The sequence below is a fragment of the Vicugna pacos genome, chromosome 1 (genome assembly GCF_048564905.1).
Source record: "Vicugna pacos chromosome 1, VicPac4, whole genome shotgun sequence".
NCBI lineage: Eukaryota > Metazoa > Chordata > Mammalia > Artiodactyla > Camelidae > Vicugna > Vicugna pacos.
The window spans coordinates 91077499-91094251 of record NC_132987.1 but is presented as its reverse complement, the minus strand read 5'-3'; the positions used below and the strand labels follow the sequence as shown (position 1 = coordinate 91094251).

General features: G+C 34.3%; 1 protein-coding gene across 1 annotated transcript in view; it reads right to left on the bottom strand.

Moving 5' to 3' along the window:
- Positions 1 to 16753, bottom strand: part of LOC116277674 (uncharacterized) — a 294446-nt gene that overhangs the window by 40082 nt on the left and 237611 nt on the right. Inside the window, exon 6 of the mRNA XM_072970829.1 lies at positions 4800 to 4886. Within this exon, the coding sequence (XP_072826930.1) occupies positions 4878 to 4886 (9 nt within the window). The 3' untranslated portion in view covers positions 4800 to 4877. The remainder of the gene's footprint in view (positions 1 to 4799; positions 4887 to 16753) is intronic.

Here is a 16753-nt window from a genome sequence, read left to right as displayed (position 1 = left end):
TACTACCATGAAAACAGACACATAGACCAACAGAACAGAACTGAGCCCCAAAATAAGCCCATGCATATATGGTCAACTAATACTTGACAAGGAACCAGGAATACTCACAGAAAAGAATCCTTTCAATAAATTGTGCTGGTCAAAGTGGATATTCACATTTAGTAGAAAAACTAGACCTCTATCTTACACCACTCACAAAAATAAACTCTAAATGAGTTAAAGACTTAAATGTAAAACTGGAAACCATAAAATTCATAGGAAAAAAAACACAGGAAAAAGGATCTGTGACATGAGTGTTACTCTTTGGATATGACATATAAAACACAAGAAATAAAATAAAAATACTTATTGGGCCTACGTGAAACTACAAGGCTTCCGCACAGCAAAAGAAATGATCAACAAAATGAGAGGATAATCCAAAGAATGGGAGACTATATTTGCAAACCATTAGAGAAGGAGTTAATATCCAAAATATAGAAAGAATTCATACAACTCAATAGCAAGAAAATAATCCATTTGAAAAATGGGCAAAGGACCTGAATAGACTTTTTTACAAAAAGATAAATAAATGGTCAACAGGTACTTGAAAGGTGTCCAGCATTACTAATCTTCAAAACCACAGTGAAATATCACCTTCCACCTGTTGGAATAGGTAGCATTAAGAAGGAGGTAATAAACACTGACAAGGATGTAGAAAAAAGGGAACCCTTGTGCACTATTAGTGGGAATATATTTGTACAGCCAATGAGGAAAACATTATGGAGGTTCCTCAAATAATTAAAAATAGGACTTCCAGCAATTCCACTTCTGGGTATTTATCCAAAGAAACAAAGCATTAACTTGAAAAGATACTTGCACCCCAATGTTCGTGGCAGCATTATTTATAATAGCCAAGGCATGGAAAGAAGCTAAATGTCCATTGATGGATGAATGGATAAAGAAGTAGAAGTAGGGATATAAATATAATTTATACATACACATGCACACACATATACAAAATATAATATTATTCAGCTATAAAAAAAAAATTCTGTCATTTGTACCAACCTGGATGGACTTGGAAGGCATTATGTTAAATTAAGTAAGTCAGAGACAAATACTGTATGATCTCACTTATAAGTGGAATCTAAAAGAAAATAAACAAAAATGCCCCCCAAACAAATAAACACATAGAAAAGACATCAGATTTGTGGTTACCAGATTTAGGGAGTGAGGGGAGGAGAACTGGATGAAAGTGATCAAGAAGTACAAACTGCAGTTAGAAGATAAATAAGTACTAGTGATGTAACGAATAACATGATGACTATAATAAACACTGCTTTTTGGTGAATATGAAAGTTGTTAAGAGAGTAAATCCTAAAAGTTCTCATCACAAGGGAAAATAATATTTTTTCTTTTTTTAACTATCTATATGAGATGATAAATGTTAACTAAGCGTATTGTGGTAATCATTTCTCACTCTATGTTAAGTCAAATCATTTTGCTGTACACCATAAACTTATACAGTGATGTCTTTCAAATCTCAATAAAACTAGAAAAAATAAATTTATATATGTGCATCTGTAGACAATACCAGGATAATCAAGAGCAAACAAATCTAATCTGGTAATTTTACGTGACGGATCATTATTCATTCTTTCAGGGTTCTCTCATTATTAATCCTTTGACAAACTCGATTATTTTAATTGAGCAAGCTTTTAAAATAATCTTATGAAAATTACAATATTTAAAACAGAGATTGAGGAATTCACTGCAAGAAAGACACTAATAATTGTAGCCTAAAGCAATATGCTCAGATAAAGACTATTCAAGTGAAGGCAATGTCCATATGAAGGCCAGTTAGCTTTCAATTAAAAAAATCCTGCTCATGATAAATAGATGCTACTCATAATATAGATCTTTTGCAAATATGTGCTACAGACTCAAATTAGAAGCAGGCAAGTGACTACATCGACAGAGCATGCATGTATGGACCTGGAAAAATGATTCATAGTACATACACCACCAACCATTCATCCTATAATAGACCTGCTGTAGCTCACTGTATATAAATAAAGTTGAGCTCATTTTCATAGCTATGAGGAATAATTGTTATATATATAATGATTTTTAACCTTGCAGTATATAATTATAATTTGCTTAAAGACATAAGTATTTGTGGGATTTTAAGTAATAATTCAAAAATGGTCAGTATCATGAATGGAAAGATATATTACACCATTTTTTTTTGAGACTTAATGTCTAAAAGTGATGACAATCTTGTTTTGTGTAACAGCTAGAGATTAAGAAGCTATTGACTATAAAATGCACGTACGATAAAGTGCTCTTTTTTCATATAAATCCAAATCTTTGTACAGCTTTTTTTTTTCCAAGATGGATCTATCCCAACTGTCAAATGAAATTGATCCAAAGTCATCACAAAACTAAGCCAGGATATGACTTTATTTTGGATTCATCCTATTTTAGTTGTGAATTCCAAATATGAACTGCTGATGAGAATGATCTGAAATTGATCTTGAAACATTTAATTACAAACTGATTTAGACCTGAATAGAATTATAACTTCTGCATTGATATATCACCCAAGGCACATGAAATAGCTTTAAAAATCAGAATTGTTATTACTACTTTACCAGTGAGAAAATGTATAATCTGGAGAATGATGCTAGTGTTTCAAGTTGACACCAGTTAAAATGATATGGTTTATAATAACAACTAGAACCTCAACACAGTATAGCGATTTTGTTTTCCCTTGATCCTGGCTAATATCATTTTGGGCTTTTCTCATCTACTCTTTTGTAATTTAACTATTCTTTTCAGTTTTTCTACCGATCTCTACCTATTTGATTCTAACAAACTCCTTGTGCTCTGTATTACAAGGAAAATAAAGATTACCCATTGTAAATTCCTCCAATCTTTAAACTATCCATCATTTCCTTCCTTCATAAATGTATGAATATCTGTCCTTTCTAAATGTAAATCCCTCCTTTTGCTTTATTTATTCCTCAACCTCTTACCTAGTCCAGAATTTTACTATGTTCATTATCACCCTTTCTTCTGTTGCTTTAATTCTCCAGATAGTTTTCTTTTCCATCAAACAACAGATGAGGCTTTTCTTTGACTCTACTTTTACTTCAAGCTGCTGCCATAACATTTTTCTGTATTCCAAAAAATTCTACTGTTTAAACTCCCTTTACTCCTAGAAACATAGCTCTCTGGCTTCTTTCCACCTCACATATTACTCTTTTCATTTAGTGAATAAATAGCTAAGAGTAAAGGTCTCAATTTTTATTCTAAATGGCTTTGCCAGATCAAATGCCCTCTTTTCGAAACTCCTTTCTATGCTAATTTCTGGTTTTCTTTCTGTTATACTGACTATTCACTTTCAGACTTCCCCCTGCTGCTTCTTTATTTTTGACACTCAAATATAGGTAATCCTTTAGAGCTCCATTCTTGACCCTTCCCTCTTCCTGTGGTTTCCAGACTCTACGTTTAGAGTGTACATACTCCCACAGAAAACTCAATCATAGTAACTCCACTTTTATCAGCTTTATACATTGTTCCTAAATGTTATTTAAAACAAAGGATTTGTGGATTAGAAACAAAACACAAATACACCAGGACCTAGATGACTTCATTCATTATCATCATTTAAAACACACCAGTTGAAAAGCCCGTACCTTCTCCCTCAGATTTACCCATTAGATGTCATTGCATAAAGAAGCCTATTAAATCCAAATTCACCGTGTTCTTTCATATTAGTATTTGGGCTGATAGTTCTTCCATGATGGTTTATTTCCCTCTCTCCATTTTTCCTGCAGGTTAAATTTCAGCCCAGTCACAAGACTGAACAAACACGACTAGAGATTGTAAACACAGTGGTACATGCCCAGACAGCAATGAGAAACAATAAAGAGTGGTAGGAACCTTGGTGACCTCGCAGACCAAACAAACACATCTCCCCGTCAGATGCTGCTCGCTGACTACCAGTATTCAGCCTTTGGCTAACAGTCAGCATTCACAGTGCTGGGACTCTGTCACTTTGTCACAGCATTTGATGTTGAACTCTGATTATGGCTAATAACAGGCACCCAGTAATGTTCGGACACAGTGAATAAATTAAGTGAGCAATAGTCAAATGAAATGAAATCCACTTGGACTTTCTAAATGGTTTATCTAGGTCTGAATATGAATGATATCCAGGTGAAGACACAGACAAACATAATTACCAAAATTTCTATTTCCTCATCTTCTCTTGAGGGCTTTTAAAAAACTCCTTAACTTAAATACACACACACACACACACACACATATATATATATATATATATATATATACACATATATATATGACACTAACACTACCTTTTAAGCAAATCCACAGGATTTTCCCAAGGAGAATGCTATTACTTTCACTAGCTGATATCAGACACAGTTACAGTCAGAAAAACAAAGTTCTATTTTAAAAGTAAATTCTTGTTCACTCAAAGTAAATGACTCTTTCCAGAATATAAGAAGATAGACCATACTTTAACATTATTAATGTCCCAGACAATGGTAATTTACTAAGATTAGAACATATTTTCCTAACAACTCTCCTATTGTAGAATTAGACTCAATATTAATTTTATCATGTTATCAGCAGTCTACTAAGTATATACCAAATTCAATTTCTGCCTCTTAGAAAAGTGCAAATTAAAATAATATACTGTTAGTAATTCTCAGTTTTTGTATTATGCCACCGAGTTAAAAATGAACATTTAAAAATGTTAAAACTTTAAAGAAAATTATTTTACTCACTAAATTATGTTGGCTATTTTATTGAAGAGATGCTGGAGGTGAGGATGTTGGAGACTTTAGCAAGCAAGTCTTCATGAACTAGGTCACCTAGGAATAGAAAATAGGATAAAATGAACAGAGAGTCCATTTCAAAGCCTAAGGGTGGGGAGGGAGAGAAAAAGGAGCCCAAAAACTAACTAAGAAGAAGATATGGAAGGATTGTGTACAAACATACAGAAACTCAAGAATACGCACTGAGGGAGACAATAAGGAAATGGATAGTTTAGAGATGGAAGGGGTAAACACTGGGTCAAATACAGGAAAGAGGCCCTGTACAATAAAGACTTAACTTTTTTTCCCCCTAGCATGTTGGTTATGGATGACTTTTGCAAAAGGAATTATACTAACTGACCTTAGTAAAATAAAAGTAAATGTGTTAGAAGGGAACCAGAGACCTGTTTGCTATGGGCTATATAGAAAAAATGGAAGGCAGAGTCTGTTACTTTTTGTTTAATTTTTTTTTAGTGTAGAAATAGGCTTTTAAGCATTCTATATTAAAATCACTTGTTGAAGTTTCTAACTCCTTCACTGTCAGCTTTTCAAAGGCCAGAAGCGTGACTTTGTTTTTTGTCCTTACTTTGGAGTCGGTATTGATTCTATATAGAATTTTCTGTGAATAGTAAGTAAAGGAGAAAGACATACATGCTAAAATTATTTATAAGAAGAGTTGTTTCTTATCAATCACAGGGATGAAGTACATGACCCTAGTTACCTTCTAGTTTGTGATGTCTTTTTTATTTTAATGTAACAGAGGATCAACTAGTATTAACAATTAAAAGCATATTTATGTTACTTAAGTCTCCTAGGAATATCTTTGCTTCTTCTCTCTTTATTAACTTAAAAAAAAAAGATAATTAAAATGCCTACAACTGAAATTTCCCTCAGTGTCAGCACCTCTAATAGAAAGCAAATATTTGTCTGTAACAAAACTAAGTTAAAGTTTTGGACCATTATCTTTTCCACATTACACTCGATACCTGCCACAACCTTTGTATAATTATTTAAAATAAATAATTTAAAATTTTAATTTAAATACATTTAAATGAACTTAAATTGTTTTGATACATAGCCTTAATCTGACTATCTGGCTGTGCTGAATCTAGCTCAATCACAGCTACTTACAATTTAAATTCACATTACTTTGCAGTTGGTCTGAACCTGAAACTTCGAAGTCGTGATTTTGAGTTACATTTGTTTTACTCATTTTATTTTTTTCCTACTATCATAAGAAAAGGAGTAAGATGATTAAGAATAAATGATAGTATTTCCCACTGTCAACAGCAACAAAGAGATTACTGTCATGTCATCTGGCGATAGGTGCATTTGACCACCACCTATACGTAAAGCAGACATTGTACCAGACTCCATCTATTAACAACCATAACAGCAGAAAGTAATTTGATAGTCTATTTATGCAAGGTTCTATAGATGATAATCTTCAAAGACAAATGTATTATGCCCCAGAATTCTTAGAGTACTGCTGAGACCTGGCTGGAGTAAATAGGAAGAGGTTGCTTTTTGCTATGCATTAATATTTCTGGACATTGCAATAGCCTCCTAGCTGCACTTTCTGCTTACAGTTTTAGCCTACAATCCATTATTCTCATAGAAGCCAGAGTGGTGTTTTTTTTTAAACATATTTCCCATGACATCATTCCCTTGTGTAAAACTATTAAAACTCTTGGCATCTCTCATGGAAGACAATTTCCTTGTTTTGCATTTCTCGTGAAGCCTCCTGCCCCATGTCTAGGCTCCCTCTGCTAATTTAGCACGCTCCTGTTCCCACCCTGTTCCAGCCATACTGATTCTTTTCTTTAATTACTTGAATTAACTAAATTCTTTCTCCCTCTATCTTGAAAATTGTATCTTAATATTTACAAAATTGGTTCTTTCTTAGTACTCACAGGTTAGAGATATCCTCCAGCCTGTCATACTCTTTTATCATTTTATATAATTTTTCTGCCAGACTATCTCTATCAGGTGATGGTCTTTTATGTTTACTATGTAATTCCTTCCTCAGAGAACCCTCCATGAAAATGGAAATATTGTGTTGTTCACTGATGCATCCTCTATGAGAACAAAGAATGACAGACTGAGCATTCAATAAAGATGTACAGAGGGAAGGAATGCCCATGTATAATTCACTTACACTGAGACAGTGGACCAGTGTAGAAATTAATAAAAGCATTCAAGAATCAGTTCCAAGATGGTGATGTCGGAACTCCAGCACTCAACTCCTCCCACACGCACTATGAATATACAGCTATGCATGAACAATTTCCTCTAGAACAGACCCAAAAACTAGCTAAGTGACTCTAACAGCAAACAAGAAAAGGAAAAAAACATCAAAGCAGGTAGGAGAAGGTAAGACACCATCTTGTCATGAATCCCACCCACCTTCAGCACAGTGATCGACAATCAGGAAATTCACAAACCCAAGCTTCTGCCTGAAGAGTGACAGGTTTGAACCTCACATCAGCACCCCAACTTTTAGGACCTGAGCCTGAGAAGTGAGCCTCGAAACATCCGTCTCTGAAAGACAACAGAGCTTGAGCCCACGAGACCCACAAGACTGCAGTGAGCTGAGAAACAGATTTTAAAGACCTACATGGAACTACCCTCTGAGGACCCACCACAGAGGCAGCTGACTGAAAAGCACCCAGACTTGTGAAGGAGGCTTATGTTCTTATCTTAAAGCACTGATCTGAGAGGCAGGCATCCAACCTAACACACGTAGGGCCGGCTGAGATACTCTCCCGGGATGGATGCTGACTAGTATCATCCTTGTGACCTCCCTCTGCCTTGCTCCAGCTTGCCAGTATATCCTAGAGAAAAGCTTGGACCCCCATCTGGTGCCCTGATTTTTGCAGTTGTTATCCACAGGACACGTCTAGATCACCTGAGTCTACTGGCCAGTGGAACTAACACTTGTGAGTCCTACAGGACAGTCACAGAGAAAGCATTCTTAACCAGCTCCTTCCCCCAGGGCATAGCAAAGAGGCAGTAGCCTGAGGTGCCCAGTCTTTGTGAAGAGGCCAATTAGCTTATCTTTGTAGCTGTTGCCTGAGGGGCAGGCTACTGATTAAATACAGGTCTAAGGGCCAACTGTAATCCCTCAGAGGGTGGGTGCTTTCTCTTTGCTACATCCCAGAGACCCAGTATTTTCAGGAGGGGAGGTTATATGTGCCTCTGGTGGCCCAATTTTTACACCTGATATCCTGGTTTTGTGGCTGCTGCTGAGGGGATGTCCCTTGGTTGCCTGTTATAGTGGCCAGTGGAGCTTGCATTCCTGGATCCCACGGGACTATTAACAAATAGCGAAAGAGTGGTGCCTATTTGCTTGTCTGGAGCTTTGGTCTGAGGGGAGGGCTTCTGGTTTTGCACACACATAGAGGCTTACTGAGGTATTCTTAGGGGATAAGGGTCAGTGGATGTCATCTTTGTCTCCCCCTCAGTCTTGCTTTAGCTCACTGGTATCTCTTGGAAAGGAACTTGTACTCATGTGTGGCATCCCAAATTTTCCAACTGCCATCCAGGGTATACCTCTAGATAGTTTGGCTCTGGATATCTCACAAGACTATTTATATTTGCATAGTTGACAAGCTGCTGCCTGAGGGTCTGGCTTTCCATCAGCCTGAATTTAGGTGCTAAGAGCCTCTTCTTTGGGATACTGACAGGTTTTGCATACACTCAACTACCAGGAACCACTAAGGATAAAGTAGGTTGCTTGAACTATTACAAACATTTGATAGATAACCAAGAGCTAGGGCAGGATTGAATGATATGATTCATCTTCTATATGAGGCCACACCATCAAGGCTGGGAAAGGTAGTTATTTTATCTAATCCATAGAAACCAACATAGAAAGCCAAGCAAAATGAAGAACAGAGAAATATGTTCCAAAGTAAAGAACAAGATAAAACCTCAGAAAAAGTCCTTAATGAAATGGAGATACATGATTTATCTGATAAAGAGTTCAAAATGAGTCATACAGATGCTCACTGAGCTCAAGAACAGAAAGGATGAACAAAGTGAGACCCTTGAGACAGAAAGTACCAAGGAAAAGTCAGAGCTGAAGAATACAATGACTGAACTGAAAAATACACTAGCAATCTATATGAAGCAAGAGAAAGGATCAGTGAACATGAAGACAGGGCAGTGAAACTCACCCAATCAGACCAACAGAACAAAAAAAGAATGAAAAAAAGTTAAGGTAGCTTAAGGGAGTATGGCACAACATCAAGTGGAGCAATATTTGGAATATAGTGGTCTTAAGAGAAGAAGAAGAAGAAGAAGAAAGAAAAAATAATAATGGCTGAAAACTTTTCTAACCTGGTGAAGGAAACAGACATTCAGATCCAGGAAGGCAACAGAGTTCCCAGTAAGAGGAACCCAAAGATACCTATACCAAACACATTATAATTAAATTGTCAAAAGTTAAAGACAAGAAAAGAAACTTAAAGGTATCTAGAGAAGAACAACATACTACATACAAAGAGAAATCCATAAAACTATCAACAAGTCTTTTCAGCAGAATCTTTGGAGGCCAGAAAGGAGTGGCTGAATATATGCAAAGTGCTGAAAGAAAACAACAACTGCTAATGAAGAATGATCTACCCAGCAAAATTGTGGAGAGATAAAGAGTTTTCCAGACAAGCAAAAGTAAAAGCATTCATCACCACTAAGCTGGCCTTACAAGAAATGTAAAGGACGTTTTAAAGCTAAAATAAAAGGTTACTAAGCAGTAACAGGAAAACATATTAACACATAAGTCTCCCAGTAAACACAGTAAAATTCAGAATAATCAAATTTTGTAAAGATAGTGGGTTAATCACTTACAAAGCTAGCATCAAGGGTAAAAAACAAAATTAGTAAAAATAACTATAACTACAATAATTTGTCAATACATACAGACAATAAAAAGTAGTAAATTATGACATTGAAAACATGAAACATTATGTGTGGGGGATGTAGAGTTTTAGAGTGCATTCAAACTTAAGTTATCAACATAAAATAGACTGTTACAAATATAAATTGCTTTATGTAAGCCTCATGGTAACCACAAAACAAAAATCTACAGGAATTATACAAAAGATAAAGAGAAATAAATTTAAGCATATCACTAAAGGAAGCCATCAAACCACAAAGGAAGAGAGCAAGAGAAGAAGAAAGAAACAGAGAACCTACCAAAAAAAAAAAAAAATCCAGGAAACAATTAACAAAATGGTGACTGGTACATACCTATCGATAATTACTCTAACTGGAAATGGATTAAATGCTCCAATCTGAAGACAGATTGGCTCAATGGATAAAAAATAAGAACCATATATATGCTGCCTACATGACTCACTTCGGAATTAAGGACACACACACTGAAAGTGAAGAGATGAAAAAACATGTTTTGTGCAAATGGAAATCAAAAGGAAGCTAGGGTATATCAGACAAAACAGACTTTAAAGCAGAGTGTAACAAAAGACAAAAAAGGACATTACATAATGGATCACATTAGTAAATAGTAATCATAATAAGAATACTGGAAAATTCACAATTATGTGGAAATTAAGTAACATGCTACTGAACAACCAGTAAGTCAAAGATGAAATCAAAACAGAAATTTAATAATACTTTGAAACAAATGAAAATGGGAATACAATCCCCCAAAACTAATGTGATGGAGCAAAAGCAGATCTAAGAGGTAACTTCATAGCAATAAATGGCTAAGTCAAGAAACAAGGAAAATCTCAAATAAACAACCCTTTTTAAATACCTCAAGCAATTAGAAAAAGAATAAGACCAAAATTAATATAAGGAGAGAAACAGCAAAATTCAAAGCAGAAAAAACTGAGAGACTACAATGACTGTAGAATGATCAAGAGGAAAAAAGAGAAAAACATCACATAAATAAAATTAGATATGAAAGAGGAAACATTACAATCGATACTACAGAAATATAAAGAATCATAAGATAACTATAATAAATAATTATACCGACTGAATAACCTAGAAGAAATGGATAAAATTCTAGAAACATACAACCTACCAAAATAATAATGAAGAGATAAACAAGATTACACTGTACAGCACAGGGAAATATACACAAAATGTTATGATAAATCACAGAGAAAAAAATGTGACAATGAGTGTGTATATGTCCATGAATGACTGAAAAATTGTGCTGAACACTGGAATTTGACACAACATTGTTAAATGAATATAAATCAATAAAAAATGTTAAAAAATAATAATGAAGAAATAGAAAGACTGAACAGAGCAAGGCCTAGTAACAAGACTGAATCAGTAATCAGAAACCTCACAACAGACAAAAGCCCAGGACCAGATGGCTTTCCTGGTGAATTTTACCAAACATTAAAAAAATTAAAGCCAATTTTTCTGAAACTCTTGCAAAAAAAAAAGAAGGGAACACTTTCAAACTCATTTTATAAGGCCAGCATTACCCTGATACCAAACACAGAAAATACCTAGAAATAACTTTAACCAAGGAAGTTAAAGATCAATCTTTACACTGAAAATCGTAAGATATTTATCAATGAAGATGACAGAAATAAATGGAAAGACATACTGTGCTTATGGATTAGAAGAATTACTATTGTCAAAATGTCCATACTACACAAAGCAATCTACAGATTCAGTACAATTCCCATTACAATTCCAATAGTGTTTTTCACAGAAAAAAAAAACAATCCTAAAATTTGTATAGAACCACAAAAGACCCCAAATAGCCAAAGCAATCTTGGGAACAAAATACAAAGCTGGAGGCATCATGCCCCTGATTTCAAATTATACTACAAAGCTCTAGTAATCAAAACAGTATGGTTTTGGCATTAAAAATGACACACAGGTCAATGGAACAGAACAGACAGATAAGAAATAAACCCACACTTACACAGTCAATTAATTTATGAGAAAGGAGTCAAGAATATACAATGGTAGAAAGTACAGTCTCTTGAGTAAATGATGTTGGGCATTCACATGCAAAATAAATGAAACTGGATGAGTATATTATACCATACCCAAAAACTAACTCAAAATGAACTGGAGACATTAACATGAGACCTGAAACTATAAAATTCCTAGAAGTAAACATAGGTGGCAAGATTCTTGACACTAGTCTTGATAATGAATATTTGGTTTTGACATCAAGAGCAAAGTCAACAAAAGTAACAATTAACAAGTGGGCCTACATAAAAATAAAAAATTCTGAACAACAAAGGAAACCATCAAAAAATGAAAAGGTAATCTACTAAATGAAAAAATTTTTTTTGCAAATCATATATCTGAAAAGAGGTTAATATACAAAATATATAAGGAATGTATACAACTAAATACAAAAAAAATCCAGTTAAAAAACAGGGAGAGAATCTAAATACTCCCTCTTCAAAGAAGATATACAGATGGCAGCATGTACATTAAAAGGTGCCCAACATCATTAACCATCAAGAAAATGAAAATCAGAACCACAAAGAGATACCTCCTTACACCTATTGGAATAGCTACAATAAACACACACACACACACACACACACACACACCCAAATGTTGGGGAGGATGTGGAGAAAAGTAAATCCTTGTACACTATTGCAAGGGAATATAAATTGGCACAACCACTGTGGAAAACAGTTTGACAGTTTGCCAAAAAATTAAAAATAGAACTACCATATGATCCATCAGTTTCACTTCTGAATATTTATCCAAAGAAAACAAAGACATTAACTTGAAAAAATACATGAACCCCATGTTTGTTGCAGCATTATTTACAACACTCAAGACATGGAACAATGTAAGTGTCCACTGATGGATTAATGGTTAAAGAAAATGTGGTAAACACACACACACACACACAAACACACATATACACAGAGGAATATTATTCAGCCATAAAGAAGAAAATCTTACAATTTGTGACAAAAGAACAGACTTGACAACAAGACAGACCATGACATTATACTAAATGAAATAAATTAGAGAAAGACTAATACCATATAATCTCACTTAAATATAGAATCCAAAACAAAACAGAATGAAACAAAATAACAGAAAATAAAAAACCAAGCTCATAGATACAGAGAACAAATTACTGTCTGAGGCAGGGGAGAGGGGTGATGAATGGGCAAAATGCATGATGGAGGTCAAAAGGTACAAACTTGCAGTTATAAAATAAATAGGTCATGGGGTTATAATGTATAGCATGGTAATTATGGTTAACACTGTATTGCATAGTTGAAAGTTGCTAGAAGTAGATCTTAAAAGTTGTTATGAGGAAAAAATGTTGAAACTATGGTTACAGAGGTTAACTGGGCTTATTATAGTGATCATTTTGCAATATATACAAATAGCCAATCATTATGTTGTACACCTGAAATTGACATAATGTTATATATCAATTACACTGCTAAAATTTTTTAAAAAGCAGTTAATCACTTACCCCTAGGCACTGTACTAAACACATTACCTGTAATAATTAAATCTGTATCTATATATTATTATTCCAAATTTAGAGAAGAGGAAACTGAGCGTAGAGAATTTAACTTGTGTAAAATTCCACAACTATTAAACAATGGAGCTGGGATATTCAGCCAGGTCTATCGGACTTCTCATTTGGAAATCTTATTCCGTTAACTGTACACAAAGTTAACACTATAGCAACACAAGGGAAGACAGATATTGGCTTGAAAAGTAACACTAATAGAAAGGGAGAGAAGCTGCTATGACTGAATCATGACCCCCTTCAAATTCATATGTTGAAGTAACATCCAATGTGGCTGTATTTGAAGACAGGTCTTTTAGGAGGTAATTAAGTTTAAATGAGGTCATAAGGACCGTCTTCTAGACTGATAGGACTAGTAGCCTTACACGAAGAGGAGAGGTCTCTCTTTGTGCCGTAGGAGGCCATAGGGAGAAGGCAGCAGTAGGCAAGTTAGGAAGAGGTCAGTCACCAGAACCCAACCATGCTAATTGTGGACTTCTGGCCTCCTGAACTGTGGGGAAAATAATTTGTTGCTTAGGTTCCCAGGTCTATGGTATTTTGGTATGGCCGTCTGAGAAGGCTAAGACAGAGGCAAACACAGCTATTTGTTTTACTATCTCAGAAGAAGAAATAGGAAGAAAAAAAAATGGCATGCTCTAACTAACCAGAACTTTTCTTATGGATATTACTTCCACACCAGATCTATGAACCGTCCAGCTGTTACCCTCCCCTCATTAAGTCACTTCTGAGTCACCTCAGATACATTATGAGAAATGTAGCTTTGTAGATTTCAGCAAGAGAACTCATGCCATTTCAGAAAGTTTTGCTGTCAAAGGTTATACACAGTAGACATGCAGAGCTTTAAATAATCACCAGTCAGTAAAAATGACTTTTAAAGGCTTACTTAAAAGGGCAAATTTAATTTTTGAAAGCATATTTGTATTATACTACCATAGTTTTTCATGCCGATGGCTTCAGAAACACAGGAAGCACTTTTCAGGTCTCCTTGTCTTCCCACTATGCTAAGTTCCCATTAATTCAAAAACAAAGAGGGGATCAAGAATTGGGTCAATGGGTAGGAAATCTTGGAAATGATCATCTCTGCAAATGAGTAAAACCAGGCTGTGCTGTACATGCACAATAATTAAAGTAACTATTAAAATGCATTCACAGAGAAAAACAGTTTTGTGTGAAGGATGTCTACACTGATATAAGACTTGACTTACATACACAGATTTTTTTTAACAAATTTTAAAAAATATTTCTTTAATTTAAACAAAGCTCAGAATTTGGGGGGGTAGTAATTAGGTTTATTTATTTATTATTATTTTTATTATTATTATTTTTTAATGGAGGTACTGGGGACTGAACCCAGGACTTCATGCATATTAAGCATGCACTCTGTCACTGAGCTATACCTATCCACCCCTCCATCACAAATATTGTAGTTAGTGTCAGTGCCCAGAAAGCCTGTGTATGATGCTTTATAAGCCTAAGTAATACAACTGCTCTTGTTAAATTGAACTAAGTAGTAGAAGTAGATGGTGATCACTGGACTATACTAGCCTCTTATTAATTAAATAATTTTAATACCTTTTAATAGTCAAATTTGCTAATCAAATATGGTATTTATACCAATTTCAAACTTACGTCCAAGTTAAAACAAATTGTAAAAAAAAAGTTAAAATAAAAATGTAGCCACAACATTTACTGAGGAAATTTGGTGAAAATAATAAGGTTTCTTTGTTTGAAAGGTTTCTCTAATAATCCTGGAATAGAAAAAAAATACTGTATCATCTTTAGAAAATCCTCCTTTAATTGTTCCTCCTATGGCTTCAATTTGCCATCAAATGATCATCAGTTAAATGCTAATTCAAATTGTTAATGTCAGCTTAATGCCTAAGAGTTCATGAAGAACTAAGTTAAATTGCATTCAATCAGCAATATGAGAATTTTACTATATTACAAACATGAGTGACTGGTTCTTTTCCAAAGAAACATTTTACTTCTCATTACTAAGGTCAAATTTGCATAAATAGTTATATGGTTCTTTGAAAAGGCAAAGATAGACCTATACTTTCAAATCATTTTTCTTAAGCAATTATTAAAGTTTTATTCAAGACTGGGTAACAGCCTGAATTCTTGTCTAACAGGAAATACTCTGACATTATTCTATGTCAGAGTAGAACTATCTTGATCTGATGTAGAAAAATTTCAGTAAAAAATGAACCTTGTTCCTTTAATTTTTCGTAAAATCTACTGACAAGCTCTGTATAGCCCACTCAACTCAAGAATAGGTTTTTACTAAAATAACTTTAGTATTTAAAAAAATAAGTAATGAGTCTTTTGCTTCTGAAAGGAAGTTTAAATTTTTGCACCAATAAAAGGTCATTACGCAAAGTTCTGCACAGAAAAATTACATGCAAATAAATCACAGATGCTAAAATATTTGGCTTTTTATGTAAGTTTTTTTTTCAAATTTGAGAATGGGCCACTAGGGGGTTTCCAATAACTTCCTCATTATAAGAATTACCAGGGGGCTTGTGAAAAGTAAAGACTCTTATGTCCCATAACAAACATACTAAACCAGAATTTTATCAGGGAGAAATGTTTACCCTTTTAAAAAACTTTTTATGATAGAAAATTTCAAACATACAAAAAATACAAAGGTTAGCATAAAAAACTCAAATGCTTCATTTATCAACTCATGATGAAACAAGATAATGTTTAATACGCCACATTTTCCCTTATCCTGTAAAATTTTTGTAGTAAATCCCAGACATTATAGAAGTTCATCCATATACAGTTGACCTTTGAACAATTCAGGAGTTGGGGCTCCCACCCTTCCGCTGTGGAAGATCCACTTGTAACTTATAGCCAGCCTTCCATTTCTGCTCTTCCTTTGTATGCCCTGTTTGGTGTCCAGTATTCAACCAACCTTGGATGGTGTAGTATGATAGTATTTACTATTGATAAAAATCTGTGTATGCATGGACCTGAGCAATTCAAACCTATGTTATTCAAGGGTCAACTGTATATTTTAGAGTGTATCTCATAAACAAGACTTTTCTTGTAAAATGACCACAATAACATTACCACACCTAGAAATTCACCAATAATCATTAAATATTGTTAAATATCTGGTCACTGTTCAGATTTTCCATTGATTCAGAAATGCAAATTTTTATAATTTGTCTGAATCATGATCCAAAGATCATATAATCCACTTGGTTTTATATCTGTGAAGTGTTTTAACCTATAAGATTTTTCTCAATCTCCCTTTTTTTCATTTCAATGTATTTATTAAAGATGAATATGTATGTTAATAAGAACTCCCAACGATTCGTATTAAAGAAGGTGAGGAAATTCAGAGCAGAAGGATTTAGGCCAGAGTACGTGCACATGCTCTTTCTGCATTCATGTGCTTAGA